This window comes from Portunus trituberculatus, chromosome 48, assembly GCF_017591435.1.
Source record: "Portunus trituberculatus isolate SZX2019 chromosome 48, ASM1759143v1, whole genome shotgun sequence".
Taxonomy (NCBI): domain Eukaryota; kingdom Metazoa; phylum Arthropoda; class Malacostraca; order Decapoda; family Portunidae; genus Portunus; species Portunus trituberculatus.
The window spans coordinates 8,938,425-8,958,672 of NC_059302.1; the positions used below are offsets into that span (position 1 = coordinate 8,938,425).

Below are 20,248 nucleotides of genomic sequence, written 5' to 3' on the forward strand. Positions count from 1 at the left end.
CATATTTTATGTAGCTGTGACCACAGGATGCTTAGATACAGGGCAGGAGTGAGGTGGCAAGACAGGAGGTCCAGCAGTGAGGTAGTGGAGATGTGTGGATTTAATGACTTCTCTGTTGAGTGGAGGACTGAGATGGTTTGGACACATGAAAAGGATGGCAGGAGGGATGTTGAGCAAGGTGGAGGAGACGATGGACGGTAGGAAGTCCAAAGAAAAGATGGAGGGAGTGTGTGAGGATATGAATCTGTTGGGAATAGAAGAACATATGGCACAAAATCACCAGTTGTGGAAAGCAGTCATCGCCCAACCAGCCCCATCTTAAATGGAAAAATGCGGATGTTAAATGAAAATAATGATGATGATAATATAAGATTTTGCAGTTTAGAATTTTGCATTTATGGTATTGTAACTAAAGCTTGGTACTTATATATATCACTAATTTCTTAATTTGTCTCTTTTCAGATGAGTTTGCTGCAATGTTAGAGAAGGATCTGCCGGATGACTTAATATGGCCATCAGGAGACTCTCAAGGTGGAGGTGGCAGTGGTGGTGGCAGTGGTGGGAGTGGGGGAGGAGGAGGTGGAGGTGGCAGTGGTGGTGCTGGGAGAGGTGTAAATGGAATGATGGAGAACAGTGGAGGAGGTGGTGGAGGCCCTGGAGATCGTCCACAGCAGATAAGCCATCTTATCCAGACAAAGACACCACCCCATTCTATAGCTGGAACAAATGCAATGGCTACTGGACCCCACACCATGACCAACCAGAGCAATATGATTGTGAATGCATTGACAAATTCCAAAAGTCCTCATGGTGGGCCAATGCAGTCACCTCAAAACACAAACTTGGGGATGAGTGGAGTTCCAACATCCAGCCAGCCATTAAGCATGAATGACTCTGTAAATAACTTGAACAACATGCCCAATAGTATAGCCAACTCTCTTGCCGCCGTGTCTGGAACCATGTCCATGTCAATGGCCTCCAGTGGTACAGTGTCCTCCATGAGTCTTGTTAATACCAACACCTCCATGGGCCATAACAGCATGGCAAACAGTGCTGGCATGGCTGGTGGCATGAACACAGTGACCAATATCAATACTATGAACACAATGAACTCCATGAATAAATCACAAGTGGTAACGACAATGAACATGACTGGGCCCATGGCAACCCAGATGAGTGAGGGTATGCCAAATGGACCTTTGTCGACATTGAATAGAACACTAGTTCCGCCTAACCTCAGAGGGCAGTCACCTCAGCCCATAGGAGCTCCACAGGGAATGGCTCCAAGACATCCTGGAATGACTCCTGGTCAGCTTGGACCAAGATTACAGGCAAGTCTGATGAGCAATTTTATGTTTTATCATGGTTTAAAGACCATCTAGCTGCTAAGGTAATTTATGTTGTGTGTAAGGAATTTAATGTTGGATAATTCACCTCACCCTATTACATACAAGATCTTACTCTATACTTTTCCAGTCATGGCTGTTCCTTTTTACCATGAATATATATATATATATATATATATATATATATATATATATATATATATATATATATATATATATATATATACACACACACACACACACACACACACACACACACACACACACACACACACACACACACACACACTTGTATATTACACACACACATATATACACTTGTATTTTACACACACACACACACACTTGCGTGCATGCATGGACTGTATATTTTGGCATATAAGAAGGTATATAAATCATGCTGAAGTCACAGAAAAGTGAGTCATCCTATATATCAAATATAAAAACAATGATGGCAGAATTTGACACAAAATACCATCGTAATGTTGATTTGAATTGTTTTGACTTTACATATGACTTTTGAGGAAGTTAAACAGTAAAAATAAGAATATGTTTTAAGAAAATGCAATGTTGTGTAGGGATAAAGTCCACATACAATTGACACTCAATTAACTCAATTTTGATTTCATGGTTCTTAATATTTAAGGAGATATGATTAATGCAATTTATTCAATTTAACGTGAGTTAACTCAATGATGACATCACATGCACCCCCACTGCTTCTGGTGGGAATTGCACGGGGCTGGGATCCAAGAAACTTAACAATGAACAGAGCAACATCCGGCCATGAAGTGGTATCCACGAACACACAGGGAGTGTTTTTAATTTTTGTCATGGTAATGAGGTTGCTAGCAGGTTGCCAGTAAGACCACATCCCGAAGGGGTGTTACTTTCTCATACAGTAAGCCCCCGCACTTGGCGAATCTCAGTTTGGTGAAATTCTCTTTTGGCGGTAGGATGGCCATGGACCACCGAGTGCACGCTTGGCAATTTGAATTCAAACTTGTCGGCCCCATGGTTGCCGCACGGCGAACCACGTGGCTCCCCGGTGATGTCAGACCTCTCTCTAAACCTATCAGAACACAGTGTGAGAGTCCCCTTCAGGCATTTTGTTTGTGCTACCCTCTGTTCTGCTAGCGTGGGAACGAATTTTGGCAATTTACCGCCAACATGGCCTCTACCAGTGCAACAGGTGGTAACAGTGGGGGTAAGGACAGTGGTGGCGGCGGCAAGGACGAAAGTGGGCGAAGGAAATGGGTGGAAAAATGGGAATTACAGCCTTTATATCATGTCTTATTAGCTTTATTTATTGTTTATTGGTCTGTTTTGTACATGTATACTAATATGTGAAGGCAAAAGATTTTATTTCAGCTCGAAAGATGGTATTTTATGGGTCAAAAGAGGGACTTTGGCAATGATCAAAGACTGATTGAGGCATTTCTTAGGCAATTTATATGGTAGAAGGAACTCATGCTTGGTGAAATTTGCATTTGGCAGTAGTTTTGCCAGACTAATTAATTTGCCAAGTGCAGGGGCTTACTGTATATACATTTATGTTAGCAAAATAACATTCCTATTAGCTTTTTGCAAGCCTTACCACCAAGAAAGGATTGTTTTGTGATGCACAAAATTAAATCTTGCATGGAACACGGAAAACAAAGCAGGAGATGAGAAGAAAGTTGTTTGGCGGCAGCCGCTTCTTCTTCTTCTTCTTCTTCTTCTTCTTCTTCTTCTTCTTCTTCTTCTTCTTCTTCTTTTTCTTCTGCATCTTCTTCTTCTTCTTGTGATCCCCTTTAGCTCATGTTACTTTCACCACAGTACAGTGGTACTTCGACATACGAATTTAATTCGTTCCATGACGATCGTTGTATATTAAAAAAATCGTATATCAAATCAATTTTTTCCATAGAAATTAATGGAAATAAAAATTAATTCATTTTAGCGATACAAATTTACCCCACCCCCCAAAAATTTTTTTTAAATAAATAAAATTCACATGTTTTAAATATCAACTAAATATAGATTTAATATAAGATAAATACAATGTTTATTGTATGCATGATATAAATCTACAGGCAACCCCCGCTTAACGAAGGTTCACACAACGAAATTTCGCTACAACGAAGGTTTCCTTTTACTACCATCTGCTCATTTAACGAACACCAAACTCGCTTTAACAAAATTTTATCCAGGTAATTTTTTCCAAGTTTGAAAGCCCCGTCATATCACACAAGCTGACAGGCATTTGAATACACCAGCACCTCTCGTGGACAAAACACACACCTAGTTCAAAACAATAACAGTGTCAGCAGCAGCTCGTCTTCCCTTGCTCTACATGCCACCAAAACGCCCTGCAATGTCACCTAGCGTTGCTAAGAAAACCAGGAAGTCTCTTACTCTCGAAGTGAAGCTGGATATTATTCACAGACACAGAGAGGCGAGAAAACTAATAGCATTGCTTCCCACTATGGCTTGACTCCATCTACTGTCTACCATTTTCAAGTTAGCAGACTCTATTAAGAAGGCTAGTGAGATCATATCTTCCTTGAAAGCTAAAAGAACCATTGATCTCGTGACTGCAATGGATAAAATGGAAAGCCTTGTGGAAATGTGGTACATAAGTTTTGTATGTGGTACAATGATGCGTTCTTTGTTTACATTCCACAGGTTGCCAGCTAGCATATTTCCTGCTCCACTCTCCCTCCCTTCATAAATTTAAGATTATCAACATTATAAAGTTACTTACACACATACATTAATGTACATTATAATGACTTAGTTTTAAATTAAACTGCTTAACCCCTTCCTTGTCAGAAACGAGTATACTCATTTTCACTAAATGTTCCGTTTTCAGTTGTCGACGAGTATACTCGTCTTAAATTTGACCTTCAAAAACCAGCTACAGACGTATATTTTTGGTTTCACTAAATGTTCCATTTTCAGTCGTCGACGAGTATACTCGTCTAAAACTTGACCTTCAAAAACCAGCCACAGACGTATATACTCGTTGATTCTTGGCCTTTCTAAGCCATTCTACGTGTGTGTATTCTCGTCAAATTGTGCATCTGGCAGAGGCGACAGGGAGGAGCGGTGGGATTTCAAGGACGCTCTTACTAGACTTGCTCCAGCAACCACTGTTGTCACATGGGTGTTGTTTTCATCCACATTACCACCCATTTTTTGTACCCTTTTCAAATAATTTACACCCCAAATGTCTAGTTCCGAGGAAGATAGCGAATATGAACCTTCCATCAGAAGCTTGAATACTTCTGATGACACTGCCAGTTCATCAGACAATGAATATTTCTCAACAAGTGAGGGAGGAGGAGGAGGAGGAGGAGGAGGAGGAGGAGGAGGAGATGAGGGGAGAGCTTAGAATTTATAGGAAGACGAGTTAACTTATATGTCTACAAAGGTATTTTCAAAATAAAAAGTTAACCACAAAAAAATGGGGAAAAACAGTAATTACAAAGTGTTTTCATAATCAGCATGAAAAATACTATGTAGAACCAAAATAAAAGAAATTAGTCGGAATAGAAATGTTTTTAACTAAAAAATTGTAGGGAAAGGGGTTAAATGTTTAACTTCATAATTTTTACTTTCATTAAATCTTATACTGTACTATGATGCACTTGCTTTGTTTACTCTCAATGGAAGCTCAGATCAGGGGTTAAACTTGTTATAATTGGTTCGCTTAACAAAATTTTTTTTTTTTTTTTTTTTTTTTTTTTTTTTTTTTTTTTTTACGTAGGGAAGAGGGCCAGCCAAGGGCAAAAAAAAAAGAAAGTTAAGAAAAGGCCCACTTGAGCACTGGCTCTCCAAAGAGTACAAAAAGTGCCAAAACCGTCAGCCAGAATTAGGGGAGCAAATGCCTCGATACCTCCCTCTTAAAAGAAGACAAGTTGTAGGAATTTGGAAATACAGATGCAGGGAGGGAGTTCCAGAGTTTACCAGTGAAAGGGATGAATGATTGAGCGTACTGGTTAACTCTTGCATTAGAGAGTTGGACAGAATAGGGATGAGAGGAAGAAGAAAGCCTTGTGCAGCGTGGCCGCAGGAGGAGGGAGGCATGCAGTTAGCAAGATCAGTAGAACAGTTACCATGAAAATAGCGATAAAATATAGAAAGGGATGCAACATTTCGGCGGTGAGAAAGAGACTGAAGACAGTTAGTCAGAGGAGGGAGTTGATGAGACGAAGAGCTTTCGATTCCACCCTATCAAGCAAAGCTGTGTGACTGGAACCCCCAAACATGCGAAGAGTACTCCATACAGGGACGGATAAGGCCCTTATACAGAGTAAGCAGTTGGAGGGCGAGAAAACTGTCGGAGACGCCTCAGAACACCTAACTTCATAGAAGCTGTTTTAGCAAGAGATGAGATGTGAAGTTTCCAGTTAAGATTATGAGCAAAGGACAGACCGAGGATATTCATTGTGGAAGAGGAGACAGTTGAGTGTCATTGAAGAAGAGGGATAGTTGTCTGGAAGGTTGTGTCGAGTTGATAGATGGAGGAATTGAGTTTTGAGGCATTGAAAACTACTAGATTTTCTCTGCCCCAATCGGAAATTTTAGAAAGATCGGAAGTCAGGCGTTCCGTGGCGTCCCCGCGTGATCTGTTAATTTCCTGAAGGGTTGGACGTCTCTGAAAGAACGTGGAAAGATGTAGGGTGGTATCATCAGCGTAGGAGTGGATAGGGCAAGAAGTTTGGTTAAGAAGGTCATTAATGAATAATAGAAAGAGAGTGGGTGACAGGACAGAACCCTGAGGAACACCACTATTAATAGGTTTAGGAGAAGAACAGTAGCCGTCTACCACAGCAGCAATAGAGCGGTCGGAAAGGAAACTTGAGATAAAGTTGCAGAGAGAAGGATAGAAGCCGTAGGAGGGCAGTTTTGAAATCAAAGCTTTATGCCAGACTCTATCAAAAGCTTTTGATATGTCTAACGCAACAGCAAAAGTTTCACCGAAATCTCTAAAAGAGGATGACCAAGACTCAGTAAGGAAAGCCAGAAGATCACCAGTAGAGCGACCTTGACGGAAGCCATACTGGCGATCAGACAGAAGATTGTGAAGTGACATGTTTGAGAATCTTCCTATTCAGGATAGATTCAAAAACTTTAGACAAGCAAGAGATTAAAGCTATAGGACGGTAGTTTGAGGGGTTAGAACGGTCACCCGTTTTAGGAACAGGCTGAATGTAGGCAAACTTCCAGCAGGAAGGAAAGGTAGAAGTCGATAGACAAAGTTGGAAGAGTTTGGCCAGGCAAGGTGCAAGCACAGAATCACAGTTTTTGAGGACAATAGGAGGGACCCCATCAGGTCCATAAGCCTTCCAAGGGCATGGAAAACATCATTACGAAGGTTTTTTTAGGAACGTAACCCCTTCGTTAAGTGGGGGTTGCCTGTTCTATATTGCCCAAAATAACAACTTAACCCGGAAAACTTGGGACATGTGATAGACTTTCATCACGCAAGACTTGGGGCACGTTGATAGACATTTAGGCGTTTTTGGGCTATATTTTGGCTATTTTCTTCCCGTTTAATTTGCTTGTGAGCTGGCAACATTCATCAGGAGTAAACACATGCTATACATCACTTCCACGATGGATGGTTGGAGCGACAGTGATTTCATGGTGTCCGATTCTGCTACCTCGGCCCTCTCGCCATGTTGCAGGGAGACAACTTATGAATGAGAGTGGTATCAGAACAGGAGAGAGAGAGAAAGAGAGAGATACAAGGGGCCTGTTTTCTATCGCTTTAGCCAAGGCTGCTGAACCCGATTGGATGCAAGGCCACGTAAACCAATAATACCATCTCATTCAACCTGTGTTATTTTGGTAACCATAGCATCTAGAGACTTCTGGGTTTTTGCATTGCAAAGAGGAATGTGAATACAGACTATTTTGTGTGTTTCAGTATGCCAAACCTATTTTGTGTGTTTCTCGCCAAACCTGCCGAGTTAGCGCAAGCGAAATGCATGTTAAACATGCATTCGTACTTACCGACGCTGTGACAAAACTTCATATATGTAGTAGGGAAGAGGAATTGGCGAGTTACCCATGGCTTACTATTGGCACGCCACATGGACTGGAGTTTCTCTTTTAACACCTTGTGTGCTTTAAGAGGGGTACAGAAAAAAATAACTTTTTTCATATAGTAAGCCCAATTGTTTTGAAACTTTAATATTTTGTTTGAGGGGGTAAAAGTAGGCTATTCTGTCAATTTCATCAAGTTTTGGTGAATGGTTGCGGAGAAAAAAACTGCTTTTTTTTTTTTTTTTTTTTTTTTTTTTTTTCACAGGCTTTATGATTCAGTTCATTACTGTGATAAAAACACAATAGAAACTTTGTACATATATGCAACTATTCAGGGTGCAGTTTTTTTTATTTTTTTTTTTTTTTTTTATCAAACGTTTCTGAAAAAAAAAAAAAATAATCGTCTATGGGTCTGTATGTCATTTTCAATTACCATTATAAAAAAATCTGAGCCCACAAAATATTGCATTTGAGTTGTTCTTTAAAACGATACCAAACATAAGGGGATCAGAGTCTACATCGATTTACAGAAATCTTTTAAGTGTAAAAAACCTACTTTTGAGATATCTGCTCCTAAAGATTTTTTTCAATTTGGTCATTGTTTTCATAATATATTAATCTCATTGACATGACATTTTTACACATGATTGTATATACTATGGTGACTTCCTGGATCATGATAGGATGATAATGCATCAGATTCCCGCTTCTCTAGAAAATTTTGTTCACTCGTAAGTCAGGGCGTCTCGAGGCGCCATCAGCAGTGTCACGTCAATCTGCTACATTACGAGTGGTGTAGACATCTTCTGAGTTGTGCTTGGTGTGTTGAGGTGACTGAGAGACATTGTGAAAATATTGTCACTAGTCTGGGTTCAACTTCTAACCTCTGTGTCAAAATAATCTCTTGGAATAGTGTAGTCAACATTTATTTTTGATTGTATAATGATAATAGGCTGGTTGTGATGGTAAACTAGGCTTGAAACAAATGCTTAGACATCTAACAGGATGTGTGAGGCAGCCAGTGTGAAAGGAGCGCGAGGTGGGAGTAGTGGGACAAGGCTGCGGCTGCCTCATGCACGAAGCGATGATATGCATATGATTATTATGCTTTATTATTACAGCTATCAGTGACAGCTGTGGTTATTTATCATTGTTTTGGTTGCTTTACTACATCTTGATGTTTCTGTTTCTAAATCTCGTTAATTTTTGCCTGTAAGGACGATACTTCTGAAAATGATAGAGCAACAAACGTGACACCCCTCCTCCATGTCCACCCAAACACTGGGTCTGTGACTCATTGCCAGTGGCTCCAGCCTCCTGCTGATGGCTAGGATGCCAAAGGGTGAAATTTTATCAAGAGAAAAATATTCATATAAAATCTTATACATTGAAATAAGCAATGTATGATACATAATATTTTTCCGCGTGACTCAGGCGATGACACAAGAGTGCGGGGTATTTAAAATGTCTTCCTGGGAGAAGTGACATTTGATCTTTGTAAATGAACCATCACAGAACGATAATTTAGGGTGTTATGGACCGAATTAGCGAATAATCACATGATGGGTATTTTATCAATGGTATAAAAGCCTATGCCCCCCTCAAAGGCCCTGGGGTTCTCAAAATGATTTACCAACAATGGTTTGACTTTATAGTTACTACTAACATTAACTCACAGGGCCAAGTCACAGATACGCACACCATGTTCATATTTTGCAATTATCTTGTGTTTCATATCCATTAAGAGACTCTTCTTAAGTTTCTTCTTTTCAGCCTCCTTACTTTTACTTTTGGAACCCATGATCACGAGGTCTTGAGTTCACAAAACTTAAGAAAAAATACACACTGCCGAGGAGCACAGACACATACATGCATAAAGGATTAACAACGGTACACAATACGAATTGAATGTTCGGGTGGATGCGGGTAGCTGAGCGATCACTGTGCCACTTACTGATGGCTATTCGTATCTTAGAAATATCTTTGTATTTCAACTGTACTGAAAAAAAAATAATAAACAAATAAAATATAAATAAAGAATATCAGTGTATAAAACTGAAAAAGAAACATGGTAAAGTAAACCCTGCTTAAGTCTGATGCAAATGAACCTGATATTGATAAGTCGGACATTTTCAGGACTTGGTAAAACTTATTTAATAATTATTATTATTTTTTCTATCCCAAGTGTACTGATAGACTTTTTTTGTCCTTTGGTAGAGTGATTTTAAGCCATTTGACTTAAATACTGGCTAAAATACCACTGGTAGCTCTTTTATCATCCAAGTGAGGAATTGTCCGAGTCATTTGAGATGTGAAACAGGCCTGTGTGCCGCAGCACTGCGCCTCTGTCACCAAGATCAGAGGTTACACAGCTGACATCTAGGGTGTGGCAGTGTCTTCTTTGGCCTTCCTTAGCTCTTTAGCCCTTATTGCCTTTGTAAACTACCATGGCTTCTAAGGGCAAGGCTGTGTCTTCCACAGCAGTTAAGGCTGTGTCTTCCACAGCAGTTAGAAAGCTGAAGATGATGGTGGTGGCAGACAAAATGGCTGTTTATACAGGGCCATGGGAGAGGTGTGAGCTTTGCTGTACCACGTGTGCACATCCACATACCACATTTGTATGTATGTGCCATGTATGTACAGTTGACAATCACAAATCTGGCAACCAATATTCCAGAAATATCAATTTTCCACTATGGCTGTTAAAGCACCTTTGTAAATTTACTGTGTTGGCATGCCATTGTTTTCTTGAGGCACCATTTTTATTCTGATGGCACTGTACTACAAGATCATGCATTTGATCCAGCTTGCAACAGCTGACAGGCATTTCTTTTAATTTAATTAATCATTTATTTGCTACAGTATATTCCTGTTATTGATTCAGCTAAGAAAAGAAGTGGTGTAGAACACAAATATGTGCATTATTGGTCACAGAGAAAGTAGAAGTGCTTAAAATTTTCATTTGCTTTTCGGTTTGTGTTTAATTTTCTTTTAAAGCACTGTACAGGTAGTCCATTTTTGTTAGATATATGCAACATATAGCTACAGGTTGAACTTCCCAAATCCAGCATTTTTTGGGCCTGAGGCAAGCCGAATCATGGAAAATTCCAGACTGCAGGTGTTCTTTAAAATAACTATGGCAGAATACTGCCATCTGGGTTCTACAAGTTGTCATAGCTAATGACATCAGTCATAGTAGGTGAAATGGCACATTTTAGACATAAGTCTATAATTATGTGGTTGGCTATAAATTTGCAGCATCATCCATAAGTGCTTAGAGAAGATCCACTGATTTATATAATTCATTACACAGACCATTTCAACTTTTAGTGTTATTCCGGGAAGACCACTAGTGAAGGGATTTGGCTCACTAACAATTGCACTCTCACCAGATTTCTTATTTTCACCAGTAGTAAGATTCTTTGGTGCCATCGTAAGTTTCTAAATGAAAAACTACCGACAGAACACAAAAGAATGTTGTTTTTCTCAAGACTGCAGCAGGACTAGGGATGCATACCGGCATTCGTTATACTGGATTATTGATATTACCGGTAATACCGGTATTATCAGTAATATGGTATCAGAACAGGTTGCCAGAAGTGAGAAGGACAGAGCTTCATATATGACCAAATGTGTGGCCATTTTATTACCAGATATTTTCACAACTAATAAGCCTTTGGTGTTAATGTAAGTTTATAAATAAAAAAAACTACAGACAATGCATGAGGATGTTATTCTGACGACCGCGGCATAACAACTGGCGGAGGAAGGGGAGGGAGAGGCCAGAGCTTTTGTTTACAACCACGTGTGAGTGTTCGAGTATCAGGCATTTTTTCAAGTATTAAATCAAACTTTTGTGTTCGAGTATTGAAAAGTTTGACTATTTAGACGTTCAAGTATTGAGTCTCCACTGTTTATATATATATATATATATATATATATATATATATATATATATATATATATATATATATATATTGTAACAATGTAGAACAGGTTGGTGGATGGGTGGTGAAAAGAAACTCAGAAGTAGCAGGAGTACTTTATTTCCCTAACGTCTTGTATATATACTGCTCTGCCTGGCTGCCTATAACATTCTCTCTGAGGAAGCCCTATGGGCAAAACTTTCGGGAAATAAAGTACTCCTGCTACTTTTGAGTTTCTTTTCACCACCCATCCACCAATATATATATATATATATATATATATATATATATATATATATATATATATATATATATATATATATATACACACACACACACATACATACATACATATACATACAGGAATACTCCGCTTAACGAACAGGATAGGGGATGTCAAAGGTGTTCGTAGAGCGGAAATTCGTTAAGTGGACATAATTTTCCCATAGGAAATAATGGAAATAGGGGGGATGCATTCTGGGTTGGTCCCCAACATACCACATGGGTTGAAAAAAAATGATATATTTTTCTATTAGCTTTTTACAAACCTTGCTCCCAAGAAAGGATTGTTTTGTAATGCATAAAGTGAAATCTTACATGGAATACCAAAAAATAAAGCAGAGATAAGATCGGCCACAGACGGAGCGGAGATTCTTCTTGTGACCCTTTTAGCTTGCGTGATGCTTTCACCACAATGTTTGTTTTCACTCCTCTATTGCCTGCTATAATGGATATCGTATCATAGTATTCATATACGCTCATGCCATGAGGATAACCTCGACTCTGTGGCACTGAGTGGTAGTGAATTACTAATGAAATACTTCATTAATATATATACTTCATTAGTAATTCACTATCACTCAGTGCCACAGAGTCGAGGTTATCCTCATGGCATGAGCAACCTTGTCACTGTCCCTCATCTATGAATATACGGTTGCTCTGACGTTGTTAAAGAATCTTGCATCCAGCTCCAGGAGCGCTAGAGACAGAGGTGGGGAGCCAGCCAATCACAGCGAAGCTGCCGCGTTCAGTCCCTCACCTGGCAAATTCAAACCCAGAAATTTCACTAAAACGGATGTGGTTGTATGTTATACGGACTTTTTGGTCTAACTTTATATAGTACGTTAAACCGGAAATTCGTTAGACGAACGTTCGTTAAGCGGAGTATTACTGTACACACACACACACACACACACACACACACACACACACACACACACACACACACACACACACACACACACATACGTACGTACGTACGTACGTATTCAACCCTCCGCTGTTGTTCTTAATTGGTGCATCTATCACTTTGTGATAGTTGAAGTGAAGAACCAAAGGTAATAATTCAGATTGACACTAGGACCCCCAAGATGTCATTTTTGGTCACTTTTTGCCTAGTTGTTATACCATATATTGGCTTAAAGATGGAAAAAATACAGTATAGAAAAACTTGATTACGAATCATAACAACAACATATTTTTATAGAATTTTATTTATCGTATTTGACTATAAGATGCACCTCTATTTCAACAGGCCAAATTCAGGAGAAAAATGTTTTTAGGGTATTTGAGCATAGTTTAAAGCAATCTAGCAACACATTACACGAACAGAAAACATTGCTGCAAAAGCAATGTCATCCTCAGGTTCTGTCCAATGTGGGGCTGGACAGTGAAGGTTATGTTTACCTTTCCTTGCGCTCATCACTTTGTCTTGGTGTCACCAGACACGTATAATTTTTTTTCATAAATGGTGGTCCAAAAGCCCTTGCTGTTGTTCTGTTGCCATGCTCTTTGGCATACTCTACCACTTGTAGTTTCTAGCTCAATCTTTTTTCTCCTGCTGCCATAACATTGAGAGTGTTGATGTGTTTTGTTTGATCATGAACTTTTGGTTACTCCACTGCCAGATGACATGAGTTATGGTTCTGATCAGCTGATATTGTTTTTATTTTTACAATAATTTGTTGTTTAAGTAATAATACCGGTAAAGATATACCAGCAATTAAATAATGATGCAGGCGCCCTAAATGCCGTCAAATATGGTAGCTCATTGTGGATGATTAGGAACTAAGGTTGATGGGTAAATTAGGGAAATATATGAAGAACTATTCTGCAATAATAGTATAAAGAGAAGCTCAACTATCATGTGAAGTCATAACCCAGGAGTGTTTGAATGATGGGCACATGATCGATGTAATTTCATGTGTGATATAGATATATTTGTAGCTTTTTAAGTATGCACAATAGCAGTAAAACAATAGCAGAAGGTGCAATAGCAGAGAGTTAAGTTGTACGTGCATGCATACATACTTACTTACTTACTTACTTACTTACTTACTTACTTACTTACTTACTTACTTACTTACTTACTTATTTATGTACGCACAGTACACACACACACACACACACACACACACACACACACACACACACACACACACACACACACACACACACACACACACACCAGTATTTTCCTTTCTACAAAAGTAATGCATGAAGCTATACTGATTATCAATTAAATATTTATACATATATCTGTGTTTTTATTTATTTTTGATTAATTATTTTTAGAGTCCTGGTGTTGGAAGCATTGGGCAGCCAACATTGTCTGGAAACTACAACTTTGGTGGCCCTAATGTCAACCAGGGAATGGATGGTAATGTTGGTCAAGCAAATGCTGGCATTGGTCCTGGTCAACGTCCCATGGGGATTGGTGGTATGCCACCTCGCTATCCCAACCAAGAGGTGATGGGTGTGATGGGTCCATTGCCAAGAGGTCCTCAGCCTGGGCCAGGACTTGGTGGCCCTGGGGGACAGGGTGTTCCTGGTGGACCACCTGTAGGGCCTCCAGGCCCTATGGGCAGTGGCCCTGGAGCGCCTGGTCAGATGGTACCAGGGCAGCCCAGACCTAACCCAGCAGATCCAGAAAAACGAAAGCTGATTCAGCAGCAGCTGGTACTACTACTTCATGCCCATAAGTGCCAGCGTCGTGAAAGCCAGGCTAATGGAGAGGTGAGGCAGGTGAGTATATTATAGAGAATATGGATCGCATGTCCATGTTGTATAGTAAAAATATGTTGAAAGTATTGCTGTCATTTGAAAGGGAAAGACTTTGAAAATAGTTTCTTTAGTCTTTTCAAATTGTTTTTGCATATTTGATGAAAATTTTTAAGATTAATTTTGCTAATGAACTTGAGATTCTTGGTTTAAGTAAGATTTCTAATTTTTTTTTTTCTCTCTCTCCTCCTCCCTCCTTCCCTCCTTCCCTTTCTCCATTAGTGCAATTTGCCACACTGCAAGACTATGAAGAATGTCTTAACTCACATGACAACTTGCCAAGCAGGCAAATCATGTCCAGTTCCTCACTGTGCATCATCACGACAGATAATATCTCACTGGAAAAACTGTACAAGACAAGACTGTCCTGTTTGTGAACCTTTGAAACAAGCTGACAAGAAACAACCACCAGCTGGTGCAGTCTCAGGACAAATACCACCAACAGTGTCACAACCAGGTCAAAGTCCAGGAGGTGTTCCTGGTCCAATATCAGGTCCATCTGGTCCCCCAGGTCCCCCAGGCCCACCTAGTGTCCAAGGTCAAGTACCAACTGGTCCACCAGGGCAAACTGCAGGGCCAAGGCCTGGAGGAGTTAAGAGAGTGTATGAAGGTGACACGTTGCAGTCGTCCTTATCTGCACCTCCTGGACCAACAGACTCAATAATAAGAAGCTTGAGACCTCAGGTACCTAGTGGAGGTGTTCCAGGAATGCCTGCCAATGCCCAGCCTGTTGTGCCTGGAAGTGTTGCAAATGCCACCACTGGAGTACCTGGGGCACCAGGAGGCTTACAGATAGTGCGACCAGGTGTCCCAAATAAAGGCCCTGATGGAACAATGATGGGCCCTACTGTTCCTCAGAATATCAATTCTTCTGGCATGATGTTATCTAGAGGACCAAATGCAGGCTCAGCTCCAGTGAATACTCTCCATCCACAAATTATTGGCAAGCCTCCTAATGTTGGTATCAATCAAAACAAGCCTGTTGGAAGTACAATGGTAAGTACTCATATAGATTATTTGTTTGATGGTGGTTACTTTATTGTGGATAGATTATGTTGGTGTTGATGTGTAAACTAATTCATCCAGTGTTTTCAGTCTCTACCTGATTCATGGCTAAGTTTGCCAAATCAACCTGCACAGCTGCCCGGTGGGATTGGAACTGTAACTGCCAAGCCTGTAAAGGGGACCAAAGAATGGCACCAAAGTATATCCAATGATTTGAGAAATCATCTTGTTCACAAATTGTAAGTTTTTTTTTTTTTTCTGTTCTTTTCTTTTTTCTTTCTTTCTTATTTGTGCATTAGTATTGATTGAATTTACAAGAACACTCTTTTTCTGTTGGTACACTTCAAGCATATACACTTAGCTTGTAAAGCTGTTTTTCATAAGTATTTTATTTCAGGGTGCAAGCCATCTTCCCCACTCCAGATCCTCAGGCAATGCTGGACAGAAGAATGCAAAATTTAGTTGCATATGCCAGAAAAGTTGAAGGGGACATGTTTGAAATGGCAAATTCTCGGGTTAGATGTGTGAAATTCTGTTATTTATTTTTTTTTTTTTTTGCTGTATTTGTCTCAAACCAAAAACAATTTTTCATTGAACATGGAATTTACAGTGAAATATGTATGCATTAATCTAGAATATACTGGTATAGTATAGTCCAAGTAATGTTGATTTGTATATTTCAGCCTGAATATTACCATCTTTTGGCTGAGAAAATCTACAAGATCCAAAAAGAACTGGAAGAGAAACGTCTTCAGAGGAGGCAAACCCCTCGAGATGGGGAAGCAGTGCCTCCTGGCCCTCCTGGTGGCCCTCAGTGTCCTGCCCCTGGAGTTCCTCAGGGAGGGCAGGTGGTTGCTTCAGGACAAATTCTAGCTCCTACAACTTCTGGAGCATCATCCATTGGTACGTTACTGTTTGTTCATGTAATGTACAATAGATTTGTCAGTGTACTACAGTTTAGTATTATAGATTCTTAGGGATATGGTATTTTTTTTTTTTTTTTTTTTTTTTTTTTTTTATCATACTTCCTATAAATATTGTATATAAAAAAAAAAAAACACTGATAACATACAAATTGAGTTGTGAGAATTTGTTAATTGGCTATGGTTGCTGTACTAAGAATGAAACAAGAAATGAATGTGTTGGGAGAATTGTTCACATAGGAGAAAGGCAGGAGGTAGTAAAAGAGATGAAAACTGAAAAGGCTTTACTTATTATGAACAGAGAGTTTATAGGAAGGAAAGTGCTTTTATGAGGATAGAGGGAAACCTTGAGGAGTTCTACTTTTAGTACAATACTGAGGCAAACATGGATAATATGTCTTGCTGTTAGATATTTTTATGAATATTTGTATTAGTAAAAGAAGAGCTTAACCCCTTCAGTACTGGGATGCATTTTTACCATGAGTTTTGGGTATGATTGGACAATTTGATTTACCATTAGGAAGGGTTTATGGAGGTCAGAAGATTATTAGCTAGAGTATTAACTATTTGAATCTCCATATAAGTTTCTGAAGCTGTATAAAAGTACCAAATAGTAAGCAAAATAAATATTAAAACATGTCATGCTTTTGAAGAGGTTAAGTAGGAAATGTTCATAAGATTGAAACTGAGTGGAATGGGATGGTCTGTGCTAACATGTCTGCAGATGACACACACTGTGTTACTAGTAGAGAGTGCTGGCTCAATTACTATTAATGATAAATAATATTAAAAGTCTGTGCAACAGCCTCCCCCCTCCTCTCTCTCTCTCTCTCTCTCTCTCTCTCTCTCTCTCTCTCTCTCTCTCTCTCTCTCTCTCTCTCTCTCTCTCTCTCTCATCTGAATTATTGTGCACAGATTGCATTTATTTTCACTGTATGTCTTCAGATTCTTTCTTAACTTTCTTTGTACAGGTATTGTAACCCGTCCTCCAGGTCCTCGGTTGACACACCCATCCGGGGGTCTGCAGATTCCTGCCACCCATTCAGTGGCTAATAATCAAGTCTCTCAACCAACATCTGTATGTCAACCTAGCAATCAGATGGTGATGGGTGGTCCTCCAATCAGTGGCCCCATCACTACAACTCCTACCACTAGTAACAATACCATGGCAAACTCCTCTGGGCAGTTTCCTGTTAGTGTTCCTCCAAGTGATATAATGCCTGGGTCCAGGTCCAGCATTCCCCCACCTCCCTATAGTACTCCCAATGATTCTGCTGTTATGAACCAGATGTCAAACAGAACATCTCCTGCTATTCCCGTGTCTTCGGTTGCTGCCACGTTGGGTATATCTGTGAGTTTTTCTTCACAGTCCACCACATGTTCCATGGCCAATACATCAAGTGGTGAAAATTCTCTTCAGCCTTCTGTGCAGCCAGGCACAATAACTACTACAGCAAATAGTGAGAATACAGTGATGTCAACATCAATTCACACAAAGGATAATGCCATCGGCAATCAATCTACTCCATCAGAGATGACTGATGATAAATCAGACATTAAGCCTTGCAAAATACAACCTAAGATAGAAATTCCAGAAATTAGAAGTGAACCCGAAGAATGTGATGGGAAAGAAATGAAGGTTGAATCAAAGCCTGAGCCAATGGAACTAAATACTTTAGAAGAGGCTCCTGTGAAACAAGAACCTAAAAGCCCAGCATCACGAACCCCGAGTGAGTCAAGTAATTCAAATGAAGGTGGAAATAGCAAAGGAGACAAACCAGCCAACAGTTCAGTAACTCCCAGGCGACCTGCTCCAACGCCACCCAAACCAGCAACTGTGGTTTGTGCTCCTGCCCCTAAGGATCGCCCGCCACTCTTCAAACCAGATGAATTAAGGCAACATTTGGTTCCTACATTAGAGAAGTTGTATCGGCAAGATCCAGAGTCTATACCTTTTCGTCAACCTGTTGATCCCCAGGCTCTTGGTATCCCAGATTACTTTGACATCATCAAGAAACCAATGGATTTATCTACAATAAAACGCAAGTTAGATACAGGCCAGTACACTGATCCCTGGGACTACGTGGATGATGTATGGCTAATGTTTGATAATGCATGGATATACAACAGAAAAACATCCCGTGTTTACAGATATTGCACAAAAGTAAGTGATGAAATACTTTTTGTAGATATTAAGCCTTTGAACAATATTTACTCTGTATAACACTGATCTGTATATAATTTCTTATAAAATTAGTAGACTATTTCTTATAAAGTTAGTAGACTACAAGTGCATTAGAGAATAGAGAAGCATAGAAAAGTATTTTGAAGACTTGTCTGTCTTATATGCTGTCCAATTTTGAAAGGCAAGTTCTATGTTTACTGTACAATTTAACGTCTGTGGTGCAGCAGGAGTATACTAATAATGCTGTTAAGTCCTGAGTGGAGCATTTTGTTACGCTGTATTAAGTGATTTATGCAACAATTTGTCATATATCAATGGATGACATTTGTACTCATGTATTTTTGTTTTCAGCTTGCTGAAGTGTTTGAAGCTGAGATTGACCCTGTTATGCAGCAACTAGGATACTGCTGTGGTCGCAAGTACACATTCAACCCACAAGTTCTTTGTTGTTATGGAAAGCAGCTGTGTACTATCCCTCGTGATGCCAAATATTTCAGCTATCAGAACAGGTTTGTTTGAAATGTGGTCAGATTTCTAGCAGTAAATACACTATCAGTTTGTTAGCAATCAAATTGTTTAGTGCAGATTCACTTTGGGAGGTATGATTAACCTGAAAAGGGCAGGCAGCATCTTGAGTTGATGCAACATAGAGGACAGGTAGTGTTTATAGTTGATCTGCATTTCTACATTTTCACATTTCCACAAGAATTTGCTGGCCTGCAAACATCCCTTTTTCAAAGCAATGTCTATTGCTGAGTTTCAGTGTCCTACAAACCATAGTAATGGCTACAGGGGAAAATAACATAAGAGGTTAAGAAGCTTACTTGCATTGTGTATGTTAGTGTTGCCTTACCTCTGTGAGATTCTGAGCTATTACATTTATCCCTTGTTCTGAGTTCTGAAGCTGTGGTCACACTACTTAAAACTTATCAATAGGCTCAGGTGTGGGACTTGTCATGGATACAGCAGGGCTGTGTTGTCTTCTATGTTATGTAGACAGATAGATAAAGATGCCACTAGTGGGCAATGCAAATATTGAATAAATAGTTTTGATCTTTACAAAGAATATTGGCACAGGTGTTTTTTCTGGAAATGGCAAAGTATAGTGGACCCTCCATTTCCCTGACTTGTGTGTAACTAATTGTAGTTTGGCAAAATTGATAATCTAGTAACATTTTGGTGTTTCCAGCAACCTGGTAAAACTAATATGTGTAACGATGACCAATAGTTTGCATGACTAAATTGTTTGGGGATGAAAGCACTGCTCCTAAAGATGTAAGAAATATGTCACTATGGTTTTAAATAAATTTTCTCTATCTTACGTGTGTGTGAATGGTTGGATGGATGAGTGTGTTGCATGCATAGCAGAAGTTACCTCACAAATTATAATGGAGCATATTATTAAATAAAAAAAATCATGATGTTCTAGATATTTATATGACATATCTTTTCAGATATACATATTGCTATAGATGCTTCAATGACATTCAAGGAGACAGTATCACCTTGGGAGACGATCCATCACAGCCAGCTTTGTGAGTATCTTTTGATTAGTTTGTTTTATGGGTATTTTGATTGCTGGCTCGACAATTCATTAAAATGATAGTTTATTTTCTCAAAGTTGCATCTAGTGATTTTCTGTGTTTCAGCCTTTTATTTCTACAATGAGTTTGGGAAACTTCCAGTCTTATACTTTATTAACTTTGGTTACTTTTAACAAAAGTGCATCCTCCATGTCATTGGCAAAAAGAGAACAGAACCTCTTGA

General features: G+C 39.4%; 1 protein-coding gene across 2 annotated transcripts in view; it reads left to right on the forward strand.

The window, feature by feature from the left end:
* The window catches only part of LOC123498482 (CREB-binding protein-like), a 40,311-nt gene that overhangs the window by 8,335 nt on the left and 11,728 nt on the right, over window positions 1-20,248 (forward strand). Inside the window, exons 2-10 of one of the 2 annotated variants that reach the window (XM_045245608.1) lie at window positions 463-1,331; window positions 13,883-14,332; window positions 14,591-15,364; window positions 15,464-15,612; window positions 15,771-15,888; window positions 16,057-16,276; window positions 17,268-18,460; window positions 18,833-18,990; window positions 19,936-20,016. In XM_045245608.1, coding sequence (XP_045101543.1) covers window positions 463-1,331; window positions 13,883-14,332; window positions 14,591-15,364; window positions 15,464-15,612; window positions 15,771-15,888; window positions 16,057-16,276; window positions 17,268-18,460; window positions 18,833-18,990; window positions 19,936-20,016 — 4,012 coding nt within the window. The remainder of the gene's footprint in view (window positions 1-462; window positions 1,332-13,882; window positions 14,333-14,590; window positions 15,365-15,463; window positions 15,613-15,770; window positions 15,889-16,056; window positions 16,277-17,267; window positions 18,461-18,832; window positions 18,991-19,935; window positions 20,017-20,248) is intronic. The other variant, XM_045245609.1, reaches the window with a different exon arrangement.